This window comes from Trachymyrmex cornetzi, unplaced genomic scaffold (genome assembly GCF_001594075.2).
Source record: "Trachymyrmex cornetzi isolate Tcor2-1 unplaced genomic scaffold, Tcor1.1 scaffold607, whole genome shotgun sequence".
Classification (NCBI taxonomy): Eukaryota; Metazoa; Arthropoda; class Insecta; order Hymenoptera; family Formicidae; genus Trachymyrmex; species Trachymyrmex cornetzi.
Genome location: NW_017299923.1, coordinates 303776 through 329818, shown reverse-complemented (window position 1 = coordinate 329818; position 26043 = coordinate 303776). Strand labels below are relative to the sequence as shown.

General features: G+C 31.3%; 1 protein-coding gene across 1 annotated transcript; it reads right to left on the bottom strand.

Moving 5' to 3' along the window:
* Window positions 1–23110, bottom strand: LOC108766577 (48 related 2). Its single transcript, XM_018515962.1, has 5 exons — window positions 22889–23110; window positions 9076–9233; window positions 8886–8994; window positions 5047–5258; window positions 1–238 (listed from the first exon to the last, which is right to left on the bottom strand). Exons 1-5 carry the CDS (start codon window positions 22993–22995, stop codon window positions 132–134), a joined length of 693 nt encoding a protein of 230 aa, XP_018371464.1. The 5' UTR covers window positions 22996–23110; the 3' UTR covers window positions 1–131.
* Between the last annotated feature and the right edge of the window lie 2933 nt (window positions 23111–26043).

The following is a 26043-nucleotide window of genomic DNA, read 5'->3' as shown; positions in this document are numbered from 1 at the left end:
TTGTATTGCACGTTAACTAAAATGTGATCGCGAAAGTCTTTAGCATTTCCTTTCTTTCTCTCTTTTTTTCTATCCGTGCATAAAGATATTTACAAAGAAAAGAAAAATTACTGCCAAAATGTTATCAGTATTTAATTCATATTGTCGGTTGTCAGTGCCAGAGTAGTAAGTACTGATCGACGATTTGGATTCACCCCCAAATTTTCCCAATTTATCCAGGATAAGCGTGCCGTCAGATCTGCAATAATGGGTGTAATATTTAATTTCTTAAGAAGTTGTAATATTATATATTTTACAACTTAAATGATATTCATACGATTAATTTTATAATATAAATATGTAGTAATTTTTTTTTGTTCTAGGAATGCACCAGATATCCGAAGTGTCCGGTATTTGATATTACTTTTTTTACTATCTGACCGGAAACCGTCGAATATCATTAATATCCGAGAATATATTCGATTGAAATTTTATATCATTAAGTTGTTGACTTTTTATTGTATAAATGTTCTATAAATAATGCTATAATATCTTATATATTGCTACAAAATTACAATTTCTTTCTCTGCAGTTATCATTTTCATTGATAATCAAACTCGGACGATAACATTAAAATCATAATTATTATCACTACTTTTCCCTTACAGTCCTTTTTCTTTTTTGATCAGCTTTTTTTTTAGACATTGTCCCGGAATCCGATCGGATATTCGGAAAATATCGGATATCCAACTCAAAGAATGACCTTCCCGGATATTCAAATGGATATCGGATATCCGATGTTACATTCCTTTCGGATATCCGATATCCGATAATTTCACGATCCGGTGCATTCCTAATTTGTTCTAAATTAAATATTTGAGAACTGCGTATTGCCAATCTGCATGATTTGGATAAAATATTAAAACTACGTTTATATCTTAATGAAATAGTATGAAATATATGATAGTTAATTAAGAGCTGCATCTTCATCGAACGAAAACAAGATGAGATTGGTCGTGTTCAGTAGACTCAACTGTTGCGGAGCGGACCGTGAGCTGCTATTGGTGTATTCTTTCAGATCATCTAATATTAGCAGCGAGCGCTCACGGTCCGCTCCGTAACAGTTAAGCTGGAAATACAATAGACATAGGCAACAGGGAATAACGAGCCGTCCAATCAGAGCTTTGGGGTATAAGTTCGATATTATATCCCAGAGCTCTGATTGGACGGCTCGTTATTTCCTGTTGCCTGTGCCTAGTGCCTGTGTCTATTGTGTTTCCAGCTTTAATGACGCGATTCCATAGTGCAGAACGTACGCGCAATGCGAAATTGGAACGATATCTGTCTAATCGCAAGCGTTCCGTCAATTGCGCTCCGCTGACATGTATTTTCTTATGTCCCATGGAGCTGAACTAGTGGAAGCGTAATTGGCGTGTGTTCAATCACAAGAGATCTTACCCATAGACCTCTCTGTTGTATCTATGGGAACAGTTTATATTATTGGCTCGCATAGATTATGCTTCTGCGTTTTTCCGCACCATGGGACATAAGGAAACGAACTCACGCGGACCGGAATCACACATACGTGTATATGCGTGTATATATATTCGTCAAAATTCAAGAAATCCAATCCAAAACTCTATACAAACCTTATTCGGTTGAAAACAACTTACTCGTTTAACAGTATTTTAAATAAAGCAATTATTAATATTTAAAAGAATATGGATTTGGAAAATTTGTTTTATATTATTTGCGGATTATTAAATTCGTTAAAACAGTGTTTGTGTATTTAAAAAGAAGGAGGTATGCCGCAAGAGATTGCAAAGCTATAATATGTATTATATAAATTTGCAGAAAGAAATAAAAATAAAGAATGAAAATATTGGGTGCGATATATTAGTGATATTTAGTGATGAGAAGAAATTACAACAAAGAGCGAGTGACAATCTTATAAAAGAAATGCTAGTCGAAGATAGAGAAAAATATGTGAATTATTTTAGAATACCACCTCAATTATTTGAAGTTTTTGGCTAAACATTCGACATTTTGTCTTCTTCGCACAAAATCTCACAATCCCGGCAATTCTGTACCATTCCATACCATTCCGTATATTGCATGCGCATAAAATAAAAATTTGCGGATAAAATCGGCGGAACGAACGTAAAACAAGTCTAGCCAATCACGAGTGTTCTGCCAATTCTTCATACGTTCCGTCACGGGATCGCGCCATGAATCTGCTAAACGCGAAACCATTATGTTTACTTCTCGAGGAATTTATATGCAAGTTTATACACGTAAATATCTTTCCAGAATGCCCGTTGACTTATTACTTTTTTGTGATCATTAAAATCTTAATTTTTTACATGATTATAATCTCGTTTTTGAAAAAAGTCTATGGTGAGATTTGTGTGTAGTTAATCAAAGATGCGTCTGCGAGCCTTATGCGTCATTAACAATAAGTTATACGTGAAAAGTACATTTTCAACATTTTTTTCTCTTTCTTATTTCATCGTTAATCTACCGTAGAATTTTGCACACGTCAATTTCGGTACTTCAACTTTGTTATATAAAAAAATTAGACATTCTATGGTAGCTCGATTTATTAAAGAATCACTTTAAACCTTATAGGACCGTACATGTGAAAATACAATTAATAGAAAATAAATGTCTTTAACAATCTAATTGGATCTTAAGTGCTTTTGTATAATTCTGTGATTTTACATATTACGTATAAAATATACTACGTATGTAGTCCTTTATATAAACTGCGCACTGAAATAATTTTTCGTTCTTGAAACTTTAAGACCGAAAAATCAATTCGGCGCGCAATTTAAAGAACTACATACTCGGTATATAAATTCATACAGAATTATACAAGCATTTGAGCTGAATCGTTACAAGCATTTATTTCTTATTGGTTAAAAAATATAATGTTATCATCTTCAAAGTATCTTCTTTTAGAACTTGAAAATTATATTTTTAATTTCTATAAGGTAAAGTATTCTGCAGAAAACAGTATTTCTCTTGTTGAGAATTTAATATTCAATTGGAATCATTCAAGTTTAATTGTTTGTAATAAAGAGGAAAATTGCCAATGATGCATAGGTCTCCCAAAAGATATCCTTTTATTCCTCGTGAACTATTGTACTTTATTTTTCGGACACTATTGTAAATTATTAATACTAATAAAGCATGATCTGGTCAACGAAGTAAAAACTCATAATTCATATATTTGTTTTCAATAACAGTTTTAAATAAAAATCGAGTATTATTAAGTTTTAAACATATGTACATGTCTACAAAACTAATAAATTATGAAATTAGTACCGTATTACTAGTTTATTACTCTTAATCACTTAAATTTTAACACGCGAATTTCCATGAGCGCCGAAGGTCTTTAATAGTATCTCGTCGGTGGCCCAGATTATATTAACGAACTCTTACTTAATGATGACTCTCGGGTCAACGTTGGCAGTATGTCGGCAACCGGTTGTCACGTCAAGCACGGTGCGGCGTCGGCCCAGGTTATATTAGCTGATTCTTGTCTGAAAACAGTTTTAGGCCACCGTTGGGTCAACGTTGAGCCAACATTGGCAGTATGTCGGCAACTGGTTGTCATGACAATCACGGCGCGATGCCGGGTCAAGCTATGTAGACTGATTCTTACTTAACTACTATCGGGTCAACGTTGGCAGTATGTCGACAACCGGTTGTCATGTCAATCACGACGCGAGGTCGGCTCAGGTGGGAGCGGCGCATTTGCGCACAGTACAATTGGACACGTTGCAAATGCGCACATTGCAATTGGACACATAATAATGCCCACAGTTTAATTGCACACCGTTCAGTTGCACACCGTACATTTGATCACAGTTCATTCGCACACCGATCAATTGCACACCGTACAATTAGACAGTTCATTTGCACACTGTACAGTTGCACACACAAAAGTTGCGCACACGAAAGTTGCACACACCACTCACATCGGTCTGTACCTAGTAATTTTTCACTGACACAACAAATGTTTTAAAGCAATCTCATTATTTTATTTGATCTAAATTGTCTTTATTTATAAATAGCATGTAATAAAAGTTAGCGTATCATTTCTCGCTTCTGACGTCACGATTCAACATGGCTGTGGTGACTACTCAGGAGCCTTAACATTGCTTGGTCCGACATTGTGCCGTGATTGGCGTGACATCTGGTTGCCATTATACTGCCAACGTTGGCCCAATGTTGGCCTGACCGTAACCTAAAGTTGTCATTAGATAAGAGTCGGCTAACATAGTCTCGGCCGATGTCGCACTGTGTTCGATTAAGGACAATCTGTTTACCGTGATATCGCCAACGTCGGCGCAACGTTCAACATCGGATAAGATTCAGCAAACCTCAATAGATAATAAGTAACATAATTTATCAGTTGAAAAAATGGTGTAGCACGTAAGGCAGGAGGCTCTTGATCCAGAAGTCCTAGGTTTGAATCTCTCAAGATAAATGGATTTTTCGAAATTAATTTAAATATCTAATTTTAGGTAAAATCTCACCATACACTTATAAACATCTTGTATATGAAATATCTTTAGTTAAAAAATAATTATTTTTTTTACTCTCTATTGCACCAGTGCCAGTGTCGGGTCGATATTGGTATTCAACGTTGGGCCAATGTCGATGATCAGTGTCGGCTAGACACAGGCTTTCAACGTTGGTCCGATCTTATTTGGATATTATGCTGACATCGGCCCGACGTTACAACCAATACTGGAGACCGATGTCGGTGACCATTGTCGACTCGACACTGGCATGCAACATTGGGCCGACGTTCGTGATCAATATCGGCCCAGCACTAGCATTCAACTTTGGGCCGATCTTATTGTTTGGATATTATACCGACGCGATGTTACAGCCAGTACTGGCCCGACAATCGGAACTTGGTATCCGACGTTGGCCCACCGCACCGTTAGCCCAGTTATAGAACCGCACGTGGGTTGTTTATAACTTTTATACTTATAATTTTTAATAGGTCATAATGTATTTGAAATATTTAGATGAATGTAAAAGTAAACATACCGCTCGTGTTCCATTCAGCTCGTTCGCCATTTATTTCACCCCTAAGACATCTTTCGACGTATGTCAAGGGATCAAGCCTGGCTGCTAGAACCTCGCGCAAGAGAGCAATGTAAGCTATGGCCAGGCGCAAGGTATCAATCTTTGACAGTCGTTTTTCGTAAGGAAAGGTTGGCACATGGACCCGAAGCTCGTCGAAAGCCGAGTTGATGCTGCTAAAAATTGCAATCACACTGACAATCCGCCCGCGCGTATCTTGTACCGAAAATATAACATAAATATTTTATTGTATATATCTATATATCCTAGATATGTATATTTTACATCTTTATGTATGTATCCTGGAATAAAACATCGCATTGTGAATTAATAATGCAAAACATTAATATTATAACGGGTATATACAAGCAACGACTGATTCCATTAGCAAGTGACAGTTCACAAACGCGATTTTAGCGTTATAGTATTATCAAAAATAAAAAAATTTTTTCTAATTAATTTAGATTATATTTTTGGTACATAAAGTTACTTTTCAAAATGAAGCTTACTGTGCGTTTTACATTCCATGTATTAAAGATATGCAGAAGTTTTAGTCCTTTTTTCAGCGTTCTGGTGTAATTATCTTAAATTCAAATAATTTCACATCCTTTCATGCATTTGTAAGATTAATATATATTAAAATATCTAAATATATTTAATAAAAAAGAATAGAAACTAAGCTTGTGTTGATTTGGATTACAAATATATATCAAATATATACGTCCAGAAAACAAGCAAATTAGAATAATACATTATGTTTGTATTATTTAAAATGACTTTATAAAATGTTTCGATTAACACAGTCTTCATTAGTTAAAGAATTAATAGTGTAAAAAATAAAATAGTGTTACTTTACATGATAAATTAATAGTATCGAACGTAAGAGGTGAAATTAAGAGATTATCTAGATTATCGATCTAACAATTTTATAAGATAAATAATACATTAAATAACATATTAAATTGTAAATTACTGTAATCATCACGTTATTTAATAAATTGTAATGAAGTGTCAAATTATAAAAATTATTCTATTATAATAATAGAACTCATAAATCAGATAATCCTCCGTCATGAAATCATTTATTTTTTGATTTTCAAATATAGTTCTGTCTTGAATGCTGAATACAAGGTGGTGCTACTGCTAAAAGCTTGAAGCTCGAAAAAAAATGTTATATATTTTTGTAATGCATTGATACTGGAACAATATGCTTTAAAGGTATTGTAGATTCAATGCTATTTTCTAAGAATTTCTTTTTGAGCTTAGACTAGTTTTGATGTCGTTTTAAGGGTAAGGAATCAACCTTTCTATTTTACTTATTAATAACTCTTTAACGAACAACGATCGATTGCTAAAACTGTCCGATGGTTAATATTCAGTTAAGTATTTTGCATAAATATCCGTAGTTTACTTATAACTCGAAAAGTACTTAATGAACAAATATTTTATTGTAGTGTTTTAGAAAGCTCCCAAGGTAAGCTATAAGAATATGTAATAAAAAATGTAGGTTCCCATTTAAGAAATTAAAGGTGATCTTCATGTGACTTTCAAACGACTATTCAAGGTAAAACCAACGGTACCATCTTACGTTTCCCTTTAAGCCATACAACTTTTGTCTGAAACATTTTTTTCTAAGATTAAAAATGAAAAAGTTATTTGGGGTGGGACATTAAAATGAGACACCCTGTATATACGCATATGAATACACGCGCACGCACACGCACACGCACGCACGCAGAGAGGGGGGGGGGGGGAGATTCATATATATGACTCGTGAAGAAACATGGCACTATCATAGATTTCCACTTTAAACGTTTTTGGACGGAAAAGTATTGAATATAGAGAGTCGTGCCCATTGAGACTTTTGTTCGGGACGTCGAGGACAACATACATTAATTCCAGCTAATTTAACCGAGGAACATTTTTCCATAAGATCTGTGCGAGGTCCTTTATATCGCGTAATAAATAAAATAAGAATTAATATAATGTCCAAAGAATTACTTGATTCCGTACAAATTCATATGACATTTTGTGAAATATTTCCTTCTGTCATCAGTATGTGATCAGTCTATGATCAGTTTTATTCAAAATCTAGCTGCCAGAGGCTGCCAAATAAATAATTATTATTTATTCTTTATACATGGGCATGCACCATTTTAAATATGGAAGTTAGTCAAAATCTGGCTAGAGAAAAACAACAAGGATAATATTATAAATCAGTATATTATGAATAATATAAATATATTAATTTCATCACTTTAATATATAATTTAACGAAATTGTCATATTTAAAGTATGTGAAAAACAAAGAGATAGTGTAGTAAAAGGGAAAAGTAAGAAGAAATGTGTTTTTATAAACGTGTGAATGTGTGCATCTGATCAGTATGCGTCTCGCGCGCAAAGCGCCCGCGTCTAACCGTAGGTGCGTTCCGTATCGCGCATGATGTGCATGATGCATCCATTGTCCTTGTTTAACATTTGATGAGCAACAAGGATAAACGATGCATTATGCGCATCATGCGAGAAACGGAACGCACCCCGTGAGTGCCGCTTCTGCTCGTCTTCTCTCACGCGTCCGTATCATGCGGCCCGTGATACGCTATTTTTTCTTGTAATTTGAAAGTTAAACTACAAAATTTTCGTAAAGGAAAAATCGTCTTAGAATTAAGTCAGGAATATGACAGTTTGAGGATAGACATTTTTTTTAATCACCCCATATTTACATATAAGGTGTCAGACTCTTACTATCCTACATATTTTGTTCTTAAATTTGTTAAATATTGAGGACTCGGATTTAATTTTATTTGATGAATTTTATAATTGCGTTTCACTTTTAAAATTGGATTAAATTAATGTATAATGGTTTTAATATGCATTAGTGTGCACTAGTGCGTCCAATCAAATTTGTTATTAATTGTTTACGTTTGTCTCACTGTTTTAAATATAGGCGACAGATTATGTTGTAAGTATTAACTGAATCATCTTGGGATCGAATAATCAGGAGACATGGTAATGTCTTGGCGCTAAGCCAAGCACAACGACACTACCATGGTTCCTTTACGCAAGACTGCGAGTTGCGGAGGATTGAGATTATTGGATCTTTAACATAATACATAATGTGATAAATTCGTCTTTTTATATATACTGTAAGAATATTGAGAAAATACATGGATCTTTAAAAAAACGACATTCAATTTTAATTTTTGGTTAAAAAGATAAGTATTTTTTAAATTTATCTTTCACAACTAATTACTCATTAAAACAAACTTTTGTTAAAATATTTTGTCGTCAACTTGTCGTATCTTTAAAATCGTAGCGATTAATTCGAGGATATAGACTATAGACTGTATAAATTCTGTATACACATACATAGTTCATATATATATCCTTGAAATACTATATTAAACTATATTAGAGATTATATAGATTATATAGGCTGTATATAGTATATAGAGATTTCATTCTTGAGGCTTCCACGGGTGCTTTCTGTATAAAGGTTATGCATTTCGCGGGTTTCCTCCGTGTCCAGATCCCCTCGCCCTGATGGACTGCAAAGTTCACGAAACGTTGGCATCTCAAGAATGGATCTGGACACGGAGGAAACCCGCGAAATGCATAACCTTTATACAGTATATAGAGATTATATAAATTATATAGACCGTATATGTATATTCTTTATATAGTTTATGTTCATATATTTAAGTTTCGATGATATATTATTTTAAAAATTAAATTTTTGTACATGGACTATTCATAAAATATATTTTGATTACATTTGCCAATTACTTTCGGAAATTCCTTACCTCAGCATACGTTTTCTTTCACGAATATTAGCCGCGTGTCTTTGAATTCTATAAGGACTGCCATTTGGATAATAACCTTCTTCTACGCCGTTCATCTCTGTGTCATGATCTGAACGAAAAATTTATTTTTAACAAATATTAATCAAATAACTTTATTATTACAGTTATTTGGTTTGGTAGTGTTTATTACCTGGCGTTGAAACTGGCACATGATAGTGCAAAGGAGAATGTGTATGTGGCGATGTGTGCGCGATATGTTGCGTGGATCTGCCTGCATAAACACATGAAGGTAATTCTGCTAATTCTTCCTCAGTGATATCGCTATTGTGTCCCACGTAATATTGAGTACTGTAAAATTATAATAATGCGAAATTTGCTTGTATCATTCAGATATTAATTGTATCATTTGATATTTGTTTTTGCAGAATTGTTAAAATTTTTGTATTTGAAGAATTTTAAGTAATAATAACTGATAAAGATGTTTTTATTTTATTTATATTCCCTGATATATACACACATATATATAGTAGGGTAGGCTCTATTTAGGTAGGGCAGAGTATTATGAGCACTGCAGGTAATATGAGCACCCTTTATATTTCTGTAACGGTTGATACTAGTAGTGCCAACAGTTGTAAAAAGATGCATCTGCTTTCGCGACATTCCAATATGCTGTGAAGTTTGATATAAATTTATGTATTTCGGATATTTATCATATTAAATAAGCAGGTACATTATTTTTTTATTTCTTACGTTTCTTCCTCTAACTTTATAAGGTCCTCAATCTATATTGAGATAAAATATTTTGTTCTGCATGTTAATATTTGTAAAGTAAACAATACTGAGCCACTCTAACTTCATAAAGTCCCAAGATCATTATTGATTTATTAGATACGGAAGTTTTTCGGATAGGTATGCATGTCGTTTATTATGAGCATCTTCATTATTCCTTATCGTACACTGAAAAAAAGAGTCTGGCGAGGGGTCAACCACTATGGCAATCACTGTACATTTCTTTAAAAATATATTGCGACAGTACAGTAATAAAACAGGTAATGCTAGCAGTAGCAGTACTATCTAAATAGCACAATGACGTCCTCAGAACGTCCTCAGAACGTCCTCAGACCGTAGTCAGAACAGGTAGTAAGGACGTTCTCTCAGGATGTCCTATTTCCGGTCTGGAATATCCTGAGGACGTTCTGTGGAATATTAAATGAGCGCCTCAATGTATCCCGACGGCGTCCTATGGATGATCCCGAGGGCGTCCTCTAGAGATTTCGAGGATATATTCAGGACCCTCCACAGGATCTTGTAGAGAAAAATAATCAGGTAGAAAAAAATAATTTTTTTGTTATTATTTTTTATTTTTCCAGTTCAATTAATATTTTTACTGTTTCGCATACTTATATTCTGTCTTATTAACTACAATTATTAAAACGTATCGCATCGCCGGTAAGATTTGAGCCTACGATCCCTAGAACGGTAGCCTAATACATTTACGCTGAGTTAATCGCACGCTTGTGATCATTGCCAACGTTATATCTCTTACAATAATTATTCTTAATTTCATATCTTTGCTGACAGTTTAATATTATTAATAATTGAGGAGATTACATGGAAACGAATAAAAATAATACGCTGGTATTTATTAACTTACAATTAGTTAAGAAATAACAATGACAAAGTGAATGTCCTCAGTCTCGAGAGATTGTCCAACCGTGGCGGGCGTGTATTTAGTCTCGCTGCGATCTGAGTGTTGCATGTTTAATTTTTGAGCATAAGTGTGGCTGGCTTTGACTGTGCTATTTGTGTTTGTGTTCTAGTGTTTTCCTTCCCCAGTTTATCCCATCCTTATCGCCGTTTTTCCCGTCGAGAATATATAGTGTGTGCTATTTTGTACCGCTTTCTTATTTATTTTTAAATTTACTTAACTTATTTGATATTGTATTTCTTAGGATATTGTGCAATAAAAACATTTCATCTGCAAGTTATTTTTACAATTTTATTCTTAGGTGTATAGAAAATTCTATTAGTGTTGTCTCATTCTCTAGTATAGTAATGTGAAATCTTTAGTTAAACGTAATTATATAAATATTCATACATAACGGCTATAAATTATTCGCGAACAATTGCTGACTTAAAAAATTTATAATATTATTGGTGTGATTACAAATTTCAAATCATTCTGCTAGAAAATTGGACGGAATTAATGGAATTATACATAATACACCCCCCTCCCCCTCCACGCACACGCGCGCGCGCGCGCGCGCACACACACACACACACACACACACACACACACAGAAAAGATTGAAATATCCAAGAAATGCTCGATGTTTTGAGACTGTCCTAGAAAGTCCTGAAAATAACGTTCTTAGGTTGTCCACAGAACGTCTTAAGGCTATCCTCAAGATGTTATAAGACTGTACTCAGGACGTCCCTAGACTATCCTAGAAAGTCCTGAAGATGACGACGTGAGGCCGTCTCAGGACGACCTCAGGATATCTTGAAACTGTTCTGAAAGTCCTGAAGATGACGTCAGGCTATTCCCAGGACGTCTTAACCCTCAGTACACACAACTCTGGCAGTTCCTATCTATCCACATTCGGGTTTTTGTAACTCAGCGTTTTCTTTTGCTTGTATTTCAGATTGTGGTGCATCGATTTTAACTAATTTTTTTTTACTCTATCGTTTGAAGACTGAAAAAAAAAAGAATTTTTGAGTTAGAAAGTCTAAAATGTAGCACAAAAGATATTTTGCAATAAGTGAAAAGGAATTGGAAAAAAACGTAAAAAAAACAAATATTTTTCAAAATCTCATCTTTTTGTCAAAAATAAATAAAAAAAGATTTTTTCTTAGTGATGAATCAACAGCTAATAAGTTGAACTTTAAGAAACTACAGGCGTTTTTGCGATTTGTTCTAGAAACGATATTTTTTTTTTGCAGAATGAAAGTAAGCGATTTTTCAGTTTTATGGAAATTAATTATAAACCGAAAATTTTTGAATTTTAATGGAAATAAATAAAAAAAAGTGATCCTATTGTTCTTTTACGGAAAATATTAACAATTTTCTATTATATTTAATATTAATAATTACAATAATTATTAATAAAAATAGCTTATTAAAAAATGGCGCCTTTAAAGAGAAAGGTACTACATTAAAAAAAAAAGTCTATAGAGAAAAATATTGTAATTTTGCAACAATGTATAAGATATTATAGTATCATGAATATGCATACTTGTTTCTAGAACATTTGTATAAGAAAAATTCAACAATTTAATGACATCAAATTTCAACCAGATATATTCCCGGATACTAATATAATGATATCCGACTATCCGGTCTGATAGTAAAAAAGTGCCGGATAATATCGGATACCGGATATTTTCCGGATATCTGATGCATTCCTACTCTCTACTACATTGGATACTGGCCGTATCGTGGCGCATTTGCCGCGGGAGTCATTAACGAGAAAGAAGTCTTTTTCTGATATTAAGAACACAATTAAATTGACTTAAATCATGTTTTTATGATGTGCATTCATGATTAAAATCCTAAATAATCCAATTAATAATTTCTACTTACATTTTAATTTTGCAGTAAGTCCGGATTTTCTGACGTTATACATACAAGGGGTTAAAGTAACCGCAACACGCACTTTACACCGTACAATTACGTACCTAATGGCGCATTAGAAGGTCGCCAAGCAAGGGAATTGTAGAGGTGGTACATAAGTCTCCCCCCCCCCCCCAGCCTCATCACCACTGCTCAAAGCATGTTCGAATGCCTGAACTATGAAAATCAGGTAGGGTTATGCTAACCCCTTGTATGTACTGAGGGTTAAGGCTGTCCTTAAGATGTCATAAGAATAATGCTATCCTGAAACTGTCTTAGGTCTTGAAAATGACGTTCTGAGGCTGTCTCCAGAACGATCTGAGGATGCGCTCAGGCTATTTTAAAAGTGTCCTGAAGATGATGCTTTGAAGACGTCCCCTGGATATATAAATCTTCTCAAAATGTTTCAGAACGTCCTGGGACATAGTCGGGATGATCCTGAAGACGTCTTGTGCTGTCTGGGTACGTTAGCAATGTGCTAGCAATAAATACATATATAGTAGTACGTAGCAATACATTAACAATATTTAGTGGCAATACATAGAATAACAATATTAACAATACAATAGCAGTGCTAGCAATAAAGTGTGTTGTATTGCCATAATTAGCAATCACTGTACATTAGCGTATATTTTTTTAACAGTGGTTGACCCTCTCAGAGTCTGGTAATAGTACTACTAAATGTACGGTGAAATAATGCCAATCAAATGTTTTGTTAATATAACAAAAAATAATGCTACTTTTACAAATATTTAAAAAGTATTATCAAACTATTACCATTTGGTAATATTTACTAAATATTTGTAAATGTAACATTATTTTTTGGTTATATTAACCAAACATTTGATTGGCATTTGTTCTAATAAAAGGTTTTATGTGTGTATATTATATATATATATATATATATATATGTGTGTGTGTGTGTGTGTGTATATATTTTAATCTTTCATTTCTGAATAATTTTTTACAAAAAATTTTTTGTGCTCATATTACCTCTAAGGATGTTCATATTAGTCTACCCAGAGAATAATATGAGCATTGGGCGGGTAATAAGAGTACCGCCACCATTTCAACATTTGCAATAAAATAGTCAATTTTAATACTAAAATAAAACATTAACAAATCTATCAAATAGTATCCATAAGATTTTTTTATTCTTCAGTATGCTAGATATATTAAAATGTATCCTTAAGGTGCTCATAATACCCCATCCTATCCTATATGTATACGTCTGATATTAATTTTCGATCAATTTATGTTGCTGATAATAACATATGACTACAAAATATTTTAGAGGAAAATACAAACTAGAGTAGATATTTCTTATAAATTTTTGATTGCTGGATCCGAATTTGAATCCGAATTTGTAAACCATTTTGCTTCATCAACGTTCATTTTTTTAGATAATAAAAAAAACAATGGAAAATCTGTAAAAATTGAAATATTTGCAGCAAAGCTAGGCAATATGCAAGAGTGGAAGATCTTTTAGTTTCAAAAATTGATATTTTAATTGTTAATTTTGGAAGATGCAGTAACAATTAAAATATCCATCTTTGAAGCTGAAAGAAACTTCCATGACTCACGTAGATCGCCTGACTTTTGTAAAATGACACTTTACATCAATTTGTTTTATGATATCTTAGACTATAATGCTTAACATTAGTGAAGCCAAACTTTTTTGTTTCTTACACTATATTTAACTTACAAAAATATACTTAAATCAGTTCTGCTATTATTTTAATGTTAATTTACTTTTCTCTTTCCTTAAACGTTTTACCTTTTTATACTTTATTTATAACAATGTTCTTGAAACTTCTAACTATGTGAAAGATAGCTTCGATCTAGTAAAAAAATTATCTGATGTTAGGATTGACACTAATTACACTTTAATCTCACATGATGTCATTTCACTTTTCACTAATATAACGTTTGACCTAGACTTTGAAAGCATCTCTCATAGATGGCCTAATATATCCAGAGATTGTAATATTCCAAAAGACGAATTTATCATCGCTCTTAAACTCATTTTTAATTCGACCCTTCATATTTGATGGGGATATATACAGACAAACTTATGACCTACCCATGGGATCACTTTTGTCTCCGGTGATTGCGAACTCAGTGTTACAGGATTTGGAGGTGAAAACTCTAAAAACATTAAAATTCACAATTCTATTTTATGTCAGACATGTTGACGATATTGCCACTACTGTACCTTCTAACATGACTACTAAAATATTTTACCCTTAAAAACACTTTCGGGTATGGCATACCTAGGCTTTTTTATTTCCAAGATTAGAACTTTTTGAAAGGTGGCTACTATCTCGAGTCAGAAAATAAGCTTTATGGTTTTATCTCTAAAATTTAAACAAAAGTTATTAGAGGTGGCTCGATAACATAAAAATATAAATAAGAAGGAGCATACAGCCACATACGCAAGATGTTTATCGTACAAGTCATACAGTTTATAGTACAAGTACACTAAAAACTTTTGCATGTAACCGTTTCGGTCAAGTCGTGATCATCAGTACAATAAAGAAAATGTGAAATATTAAATACTAAAATTGTACATTAAGATGTCGAAATACAAAAAATTTTTCGAAAAATAATCCTGTTTCCTTGAACTGTTTGACAGTGAGATTAAGATTTATTTCTTGATACTTATAAGTTAAACACGGGATTACCAGATTCTGATAAAAACAAATTTCTATATAAGTTATTGTCATTCACTTAATTTGTTCAGTGTAATTATTTATACAAAACTTACCCGTGTTTCCACAACTATCAAATATAATGCTAGGTATGAAGAATATTAACTTATTAGGTGTAAAACTTAATTCCTATCGTTTTTTCGTCTCGAAAATCGGTTTCGAAGGGAAGATGAATGAATACCTTAATCAAAGTAATTTCCTCCATTTTCTACTACTTTTTCCCATCTCTCTGGCAACAGGGCAATCCCACGATTAGGAATAAAAATTTGTCTAGTTATCCAATAACATCTTTCTTATGTTCGATGATTAAAATTAAAGTTTAAGTACTTACTAGAATTTGTAGGATTTTATAATTATCAAAAATAATAGTTTCGTTATCAATTAATAGTTTAACATCCAAAAAACTAATTCTTGCATCATCGCCATATTCCACAGTAAACTATATTCTTTCATGATACGAATTGAACGTGCCCAAAATTGTTTGAATTTGATCTTTTTCAACAGCTATTATAATATCGTCAACATATCGACAGTAAAAAAATCGAAAACGTCAATATTAAAAAAATGTTATTTTTTAAATCTTGTATTACGCATTTGGCTAAAATAGAAAAGAGAGGAGATCTCATGTGCAAACCATAAATTTGTTTAAAAATTACTTCGTTAAATTTGAAAAATGTAGAATTTAGAACAATAGAGACTGCATATAATAATTCTTTTATAATTGATAAATTTTGAATTTAAGTAGTGTTTGTTTCTTGTAACTATTCTCATGCGATTATATGTACTGTTTTCAATTCGAGGACTTTTGACAATATTGTTTCCGTTCTTAACATTCTCACTTAGTGTTCTTTTACACAACTTGACTTTGTTTGTGACACGGCGAACGTTATTTTATTACAAAGAATACGAATGTGTCTAATTTATTAAGGAATTTAAAATTATTTAATTTATAATGTTGGTGGTTATGGTGTGCAGGGGTAAGTCTTCTGATTAAACCGTTATGACGATTTCAATGAATGTATATTAATGATCTCATTGTTGATACAGCTGGTATTTAGTTAATCAACTAACTGACGGTTAAATGCTCTCCAGACGTGGCAATCTGAGAGACTTGCTTACTGCATTCCATGGCTTCGTTATGGCGAACTAACTAATTTATTGTTAATGGAGACTGCTGAAGATGGCTTGAAGATAGCCGAAACGTTCAGAATAGTATATCACGTATGGAATACTGATTAGAGAAATATATTTATACTTTGATTCACGCACTAAGTACTGCGTTTAAGGCTCTTAATTGCCCTTTTTAGTCGTTCTTTATTTGATTATATTTCGAGAGCCCAATTGAACCTTTGATTTGTTAATTCTTTTAATGATAATGTAGTATTCTTACGTATTGATTCCCATTAAAAAATCTTCTAATACAATATCTGTAGTTTCCTAGCACCAGCTAGAATATGATCACAGAATTGATTGGGAGACAACACAAAAATTATAGATTCAGAAATATCATACTATAAAAGAATAATATCAGAAATGATACACATAAAGAAGCAAGAGTCAGAATTAAACAAACAAAGTGATACATCGCGCTTTCCCGAGATTTTTATGCCAATAATTAAAAAATAGTTCCCCTTCACCAATATACTATTCCAACTTATCGATTTCCTTCTCCTTTTCTTCAATATATATAAATACTACCGAAAATCGCTGAGAATGTCATTGTAATTACATAAACTTTTGTACAAAGCAGTCTTACCATCAAATTAAAAAATTTTTCCATGTAAGTTAATATTCTTCATACCTAACAGCATCGCATTATATTTGATAGTTGTGGAAATACGGGTAAGTTTTGTATAAGTAATTACACACTGAACAAATTAATTGAATGACAATAACTTATATAGAAATTTATTTTTATCAGAATCTGGTAATCCCGTGTTTAACTTACAAGTATCAAGAAATAAGTCTTAATCTCACTGTCAAACAGTTCAAGAAAACAAGATTAATTTTCGAAAAATTTTTTCTATTTCGACATCTTAATGTACAATTTTAATATTTAATATTTCACGTTTTCTTTATTGTTACTGATGGTCACGACTTGAGCGAAATGTTTACATATAAAATTTTTTAATGTATGACTTGTACGATAAACATCTTGCGTATGTGGCTGTATGCTCCTTATTTATGTTTTTTGTTATTATCTTTATGTTCCATAAAACTTTAGATAATTTGCCACGAGGATTTCAGGAAATATCAAGCATTGAAAATTGCCATGGGTATCATATTATACTTAAGTGTGGCATTTAAGATAGTCTTTTTGCTGGTATAATCAACGTAAGTTATAATATATTTTTGCTCCAATGGCTTTGATCTTGATAAATGTTACCCAGATCATGATCCTGAATAACATTGAAGAGGTTTTAACCGTTCGTCGGACACCTTGAGTAATTAATGCTAATGCCGGCGGTATTGTAATCTTTAAGCCTTATAACTCGAAAAATATTTAATGAACAAATATTTCATTATATAGTGTTTTGAAAAGCTCTCGAGATAAACTACAAGAATATGTAATGAAAAGTGAAGGGTTCCATTAAAAAAATTCAAAGTAACCTTTCCCTGACCTTGACAACACCATCCAACTACATGGAGAAAATTTTATATTTAAAATTACTAGAATGTGGTAGTAGTTGCGATCTTCACGTAAATTATAAATTTAAATGCTATAGTTATTTTTTTAAAAACAATAATATAACGTAATTTTTACACTTTTTCATAGTAAATATTTTTTTATTACAAAATCAAATATTCATAGCAAATTTTGTTCGCATACCATAGTAAAAATTAACTGTTTCCATGTTAAAATATGGTTTAACAAAATAATTACTTTATTTATGTGATAAAAATTAGTATTACCATAGTAAAAGTTAAGTCGGAATAATGTTGAGAGAGTCCATCGAAAATACAAGACATAGTAAAGTGTAATTTAAAATTGTATTAAAACTTAATATAAAATTTTCTCCATGTAATAATATACCATCTTATGTCCTCTTCGAAGTCAAAACATTTTGTCTGAAACATTGTTAGATTTAATTTACGCAATATTTCCGAAATATTTTCAGTGGATCCTTTAAAACGGGATACTCTGTGTGTGCGTGTCGTGTCGTGTGTGTATGTGTGTGCTCGCGCGCGTGTGTAATCATTTATGCAATATAATTACTTATAATTATAATAAATGTTTCTTATGCCACTGTTAATTCGATAAATTTACACATTCGGTTCGTTTTTGTTTCAATTTGTTATTTAACAACAGAAAATATATGTTTTCTTTCCAAAATAAGTTTCAAATTTTCTTCATTTTCGTCCTTTTAAATAATTGTTTTTTAAAAGATACAATGATGCAGTATTTTTTTTTAAGTTTCTACTTTTCAAAATGCATATTAAAATATTTTTGTAACTTACGAAAAATAAGAATTTTTTAACAAAATGTGATTTTTTTCGAAACTATTGTTTACTTTATAGCTCATAACTTTTTTATTGATAAGAATACGTACATTTGTTTAGTACTGTTATACTCCTTACTGTCTGGTGTTTAGATTAAAAAAAAAATTTTTTTTAAATGTTTTTTATGAATGTCTAAGCAATCAAAGTTGGCTTGGGTATGCCGTTCCAAGTGTGGCATTTACTTTACAAAAGGGATCAAAGTGTTTTTAAGGGTTAATATATTTATTTCATTTCATTCGAGACTCCAATTCACAACAGAGATTGGCGGAAATATTTTAAACTATTTGGACGTTACAATTATTAATAATGACAATACCTTGGAATTTGATTGGTTTCACAAACTAACCTTTTCAGGAAAATATTTAAATTTCGTGACATCTTTTTCCGCATATCCTGTTTTCACAGAAAAGGGACCTTATAATTGGAATGACTGGTAGAGCCTTCCTCCTGTTACTTGCGAAATTTCATAACAAGAATATTACTTTTATCATTGAAACACTATTAAATAATGATTATCCACTACACATTTCATTTTTGATACTATAAATGAATGTTTAAAATGTCTTTGTTACAAACAAACCTCCAAACAAAATATTGCCAAAAATACAGACAATAAAGGAAATATTTCATGGATTACGATTCCATTGTTCAAAACGTATCGGAAAATATAACGACAGATTTAAATGTTAAACTAGCTTTTTATGGTCTCAACAAAATAAATAGGTTTATTAAAGTCCACAAAGATGTGAATTGAATAAAAAAAAACGTAGCTTATCAAATTTTATGTAATGACTGCAACGCAACTTACGTAGAGCAAACAGATAGGAAACTAAAAATCAGGATTTCAGAATACAGTAATCACATAAATAAGAACACTATCTCCCAATCACAGATCATAGACTGGGTCACAATCACGAATTTGATTGGACAAGTGTAAAAATTCTAGATACCGAAAGATTTTTGAATAAACGTTTAACATCCAAAATGTTATTTATTAAACTACAAAATAATAGCTTAAATTTACAATTAGATACTGAATGTCTTAATCATGCGTACGTAGATATTCTGAATGAGTTTTAAATCTCATGTGTTAGTGACTTTATGACTCCTAGTAACATTTTATTCTGTATACAAGGTGTCCTGTAAATTTTAGCCAATCGCTTTTGTGTAGATAGAGTGGATTAAACTGAGTCGAAAAATCCTCTACCATTTTGCAATTTTCGTAATAGTTAATAATATATTAATTAGTAAAAATTGCCAAATATTGGTCTTGAATAATTTTTTACTCAAATACTATCAACTTCACAAAAAAACTGCAACAGACAAAAATCATTAATTTTCTTCTCATAGAACATTAAGAATTTTTTCAGAATTTTTTATCAACTTTTTAGTGCTGCATTTACTTATTTTTACTAACATTAGAAAATACGGTATTAAAAAATTCTGAAAAAATTGTGAAAAAATTCTCAGAACTTTATGAGAAGACGATAAATGATATTTGTCTCTTGCAGTTTTTCTGTAAAGTTGATAGTATTTGAATAACAAGTTATTCAAAACCAATATTTGGCAATATTTAGTAATTAATATCTTAACTATTGCGAAAATTGCAAAATGGTAGAGGACTTTTCGACTCAGTTTAATTCGCTCTATCTACATAAAAGCGATTGGCTAAAACTTACGGGACACTTTGTAAATTAGACTGACAAGAAAAAAAATTCTTTTTTAAACGGTCTCTCAGCTTAAAAACTTCCATGTTATGCTAAAAGAACATCTCTAAATTTTTATCAAAAAATAATAAGATTTAGAGGTCGTTAGTGAATAATTTTTAAATCAAAGTTTCGATTTTCCTTAATACATGTTTGATTTGATGCAAAAATAGTTTATAATCCAGTTAAATGCAATTTTTAAAGGCCCTGTAGGAAGTCCTGGGAAAATTTCAACTGGATCTGTTCTACGTGAACAGACCTACAATATAAAGGGAGTAACGACCCATTTGAACGCTTGAAATCTTGCTAAAATGGACCTTAAACTCGAAATTTGATTATTTTTCACATTAATCAGGCTGTATTTTTTAAGGCGTATATCGTAAAGCTAAATGAATGATTGCATCGTGTTCAGCGATCGAAAAATCATACAGTACCACATTTAAAATCCGGTTTCAACCATTTTTATATCAAATCAAACATGTATTAAGAAAAATCGAAACTTCGATTTAAGAATCGTTCACTAGCGACCTCTAAATTTTTATATTTTTTGATAAAGTTTAGGGATGTCCTTTTGACATGAAATAGAAGCTTTTGAGCTCAGAGACCGATTAAAAAAAAAATATTTTCTCTTTTCCTTGTCAGCCTAATGTATATGTATTCATTTATTGAGACTTTTACCTTTGTTTTGCGCACAAATAATCTTTTCAAACGATTCTGACGCCGATACAGCTAACATTTTTTATTGTATCTCGTTGCTTTTTGAAATTTGACGTAAGGAATCTAGCTTTTAATTTTTGCAGTATATTGTATTTCGCGCTCCTGTCTTCAGGTGAGTCTATATGACATTATTTTAAAATAATAATCGTTTAACACCTCATCGGCATTTGCCAAGTTTGTAATCATCACCGGTTTTGGACCATAAGAAAGATTCAGAATTATGCAGCTGTGAGTGGGGACTCGTCTTACACACAGGAAGGTGGAAACTCTTCTTTTTCTCATTATGATTTCGCTGATGATAATCCCAAGTTGATTAAAACATTCGAATGTAAAGCAAGTTAAAATACAATTTATCTATACATGTAATCAATAATTGTACACCAAGTACCGCACCGCATTCTCATTTGCCTGATTTTTCTATATTAATTCAATTTCGAGAGTCCATTACTAGAATTTTTGTTAAATGTTTTAATTTTCACAAATTTTCCATAATTTTTTTCGATTTTGTTTAAAAAACTAGTGGCAAAACGGCTTACGAATTCGGATTTAACGACTCAAAATCTAAAAGAAACATCTATTCTGTTTCTCTTTAAAAAAAGTTTTTGTGGCCCTGTGTAATGTAACCATGTAATTTTATCATCAATTTTGTATTTTCAGAAAAAAGGCTTATTATAGAATATTTTTCATTTATTATAAATATATATTTGCAATTATTATAACGATTAAACCGATATTTTTATAATATTTATCTTACAATATTTATCTAATTATGTAATATTTTACAATATTTATCTATATACTTATTAAGTTTCGTATAGATCATATCGCCACAAGATAAGACTGGTAATTGACAATAATAAAACTGATAATTGATATGAGTACAAATGTTAATTGTCGAAATAAATTTAAGAGTTTTACTTCGATATCCTGACATTTCATTATTGCAATTTAATAAAGAATAAATATTTGGCTTTTGTCGATAATTGTTAAGATTAGGAACGTAAAAATAATAAATCAATGATTTCTTTATTATTCTTGTATTTTTAGTTACTTTCATTCATAAATTCAATACTTCCAAGGAAGATAATCCAAATATTTACCTACAATTTCCAACATTTATTTGCGTACAAATCAATACCAAATGGAAAGTATAATAAAAAATAGCTTGCGATACACATTCGGCAACTCTTCTCTATACCGAAATGAACATTGGAAATTGTAGATTAATATTTGGCTTATCACGCTTATTACCACATGTTCAACTTTTTACATGACAATCCAATTTGTAAGTCTTTGTAACATACTGCAAAAGGTATCATTTAGGCAATTGATCGATTGGTATTATAATCATATTTCCCTTGGAAGTATTGAATTTATGAGAGAAAAACGGTTTGATTGGATTAAATAGTAATTCTGGTGTAAAATAGACGAATCAGAATTTTCTGGTTAAATCTACTAGAATTCTGATTGATACAATTATTCTGATAAAAATAAGAATTCTAATAAATTTTTCCAGAAGTATTGTATCAGGTAGAATTCCGTTTATTTTGAATAAAATTCTAAATTTAACCAGAAAGTTCTGATTAGTCCATTTTTAACCAAAAATTTTCTCATTGTAGAATAAATAGAACATCACACTTTGTTATGCTTAATTATATAAAAGTTAGTTATTTATATATGTTCAATAAAAATTGGAATTTCTTAGATTTATCAACGTAGTTAACCAACTAAAGGAGAAAATGAGAGAAATAATACCTTGTACAAGCCACAGTGGAATCTGCAGGTCTTGACGCAGTGCCGACTCGATGGCGAATCCTTTGACTTCTGTCTTCAAAGTCGTACGAGGGATGATGATTCGCCATAATGCACGTTTTCACAAACTCATTCGTCGTTGGTATTCCCTCAAATTATATCTCACGTAGTGTATTAACTAACAACCATTAAACATGACTCAACTTCTTTCCTATATCTTTAATTTTTTTTTTAGAAAATTCGGAATCCTTTCATAACATGCTGATTAATGACAAATTTTGCGTTAATTTTTTTACCTCGATTAATCCACCTACAATTAATCGATTGTCCAAACAAAAGTGTCCGTACGGAGAATACGCGGATTTGAACTATTGACGATGTCCCTGGGGAAGCCGCTTTATATATGAAAAGCGTTGGGTTTGTATGAGGGATGATCGATACCAACCCCTGGGCGGGTTTGTGGCCAATGGCGAGCCGAGACGCGTGTTGGACGTAACTATCAGACGCGCACGGGATTGGCGGGCAGACGCTCCAACGAGGATTTTATCGGCTAGGTCGACGTACCCCTGCAGAAATTTTATTCGTCCCCACCTACTATTGCTTGTCGTCATCTCAACAGCAGACGCGGGGGCGGATTTATTTGTAGGCAACACGGAGAGAGCATGATGAGGAGTGGAGGAATAGTTTTTAAATTTTACCAAGGACGAATAAAATATTATCAACAGATGATTTACAACGTTCGAATAGTTAACATCTCGATTTCTTGCATATTATCGAAGATCATTGTATCAGGAATTATAATGATTTCGTTAAATCAATATATTTGACCGACTCCAGTTTGTATTGATAGTGAAAAGGATCCAAAGTTTGGATTAAAACGTATATTATTTAATTGAATAATTCGTATTCCACACATAGATACATCCAGTATCTGGCTCAACAAGGCATTATTTTATTTATTTGAGTTATCTCAATTGAGATTTGTTTCACTTAATTAATTTTTGTACTTAATTTATTATCAACTCAGGTGTTGATGGTTATCTTTATTTATTTCATTGAACGTTTCGGCTCACTTTGGAATCCTCCTCAGCGAATATAGTAACAAAAAATTCTCCATTGAGAGCAAGTCACTTGCAGATTGGCAGAAATGCAGTAATCAATACACTAAATGGGAAACGAAAAACGAAACTCAGAAACATTGATTCACAATTTTAAGATTAAATACGAAAGTTATAATATATATTAAATACATGTCGTTTTTCTGAGTATAAAATCGTGTCTGTTCGTCGTGACGTGTCGTTTAAAATTAAACGTTATGGAGGATTTTTTGTTACTATATTCGCTGAGGAGGACTCCAAAGTGAGTCGAAACGTTCGATGAAATAAATCAAGATAACCATCAACACCTGAATATTATCTGCATCTCCTAATTCTCCGCTCTTACAGTGTTTGACTCTCATTAGTCTTATCTGAATATTTATTTTATTGTTTAAGATTGAAAGTCCTTATTTATATTTATATATTTATTTAATTTTGTTTTTTATTATTAACGTTCTTTTGATTAAAAATAATTTTTTTTTAAACTTTACTCTTTCGCTCGCCCGTTCTTTCACTCCCGTTGTCATATTTATTTAATGTGCGTTAACTTTTTTTATGAAATTCATTTTAGCTTTATATGTGTCAAAAGATATAATATTTTAATACCTATTATAAAATATGAAAAGTGATGGAATGTTAATTAATGGAACACTAAAGAGGAAAAAGTATCATCATATCTCTATCATATATATATATATATATATATATATCTAAGACAATACATTAGTTAATATTATGAATATGTTTACAAAGATGCAATTAATGTGATATGCCATGTTTTTGCTTTGCAATAATTTTGTTAGTTATTTTAACCACTGCTCACATTTCATGCGACTTACAACTTGCATAAAAAGGCAATAAGTACGTTAAACTTTAGCTGCATATACTTTTAAATATATTAAACAATTATTGTATATATTTTCAAATACATTGAACGTTTTTTGCATATAATTGTTGGGTAATTGCACTATTATATATCCTTTTTCACAAATAATTTTTATAGGTTTTTATATAGTTTTCGAGATTATTTTTTTGTAATGATATGGCTAATCGTATTAATCTCATACTTATTTTTGAGAACAGTCAATGTTTGAATAAAGATAAGTTTCTTTAATTTTCACTGTATTCTTTGGATGCATTTATGTATATACTTGGCATGTCCTTTTTTATCCTTGTAAGGTTTTTAAAATAGGATTTCACTTCTTTTTGTAAAAATTAATGAATATTGTTTTCTTCTTTGATTTTATAAAACATTTGTTGTATGTATATACTTTTATAAATACATAGGATATATATATAAGATTGCCGAAATCGCCCCACTTACTTAAAAGCTCATAACTCAGAAATTATGAAGAGTATTCTTCAATTTTTTACAGCACAATTAATCTTTTCCCTTTCTTACATAATTTTTTCATAATTTTTTTGCGCTATTATAACGTTTATAATGAGGATTTTATCAGTATGGTGCAATTTTGGCAACGAGAAAATTCGTTGCCTAAAAAAAATCGCACCATACTAATATTTTTCATTTAAAACATTATGATAATGCAAAAAATTTAAAAATTACATGAGAAAAGAAAAAAATTGTATTTTATTATGCTGTTAAAAACTTAAGAATATATATTTTTCGTAATTTCTGAAACATATGATAATTTAAGAAGTAATTTAAGAAGTTTATACGTGAAACAAAATAAACACTTCGTAGATTTACAATATACATTTTTACATAATAATGAATGGAATAAAAATGTAAGAAACGGAAAAATATTAGGTAAAAAAAAAAACATGCGATTTAAGAAGTTAGATTGTGGCGGGATTCAGGAAATTACATTATGGTGCGATTTAGGAAACTAGAGCACTTTTTAAACTTTTATTTATTTTATCTATTAAAAAAATGTAAAGCAAACTTTAATCCTCAGTTTAATAATATTCTAATCACGACAATTGATCAAGATTTAGGCTATTTAACTTATATTTTCTCTGTAATTCTGCTATGAAATATGTTGAAAATAGCAACGCTATTACAATTTTTTATTTATGTAAATAATAACACTTCTGTTG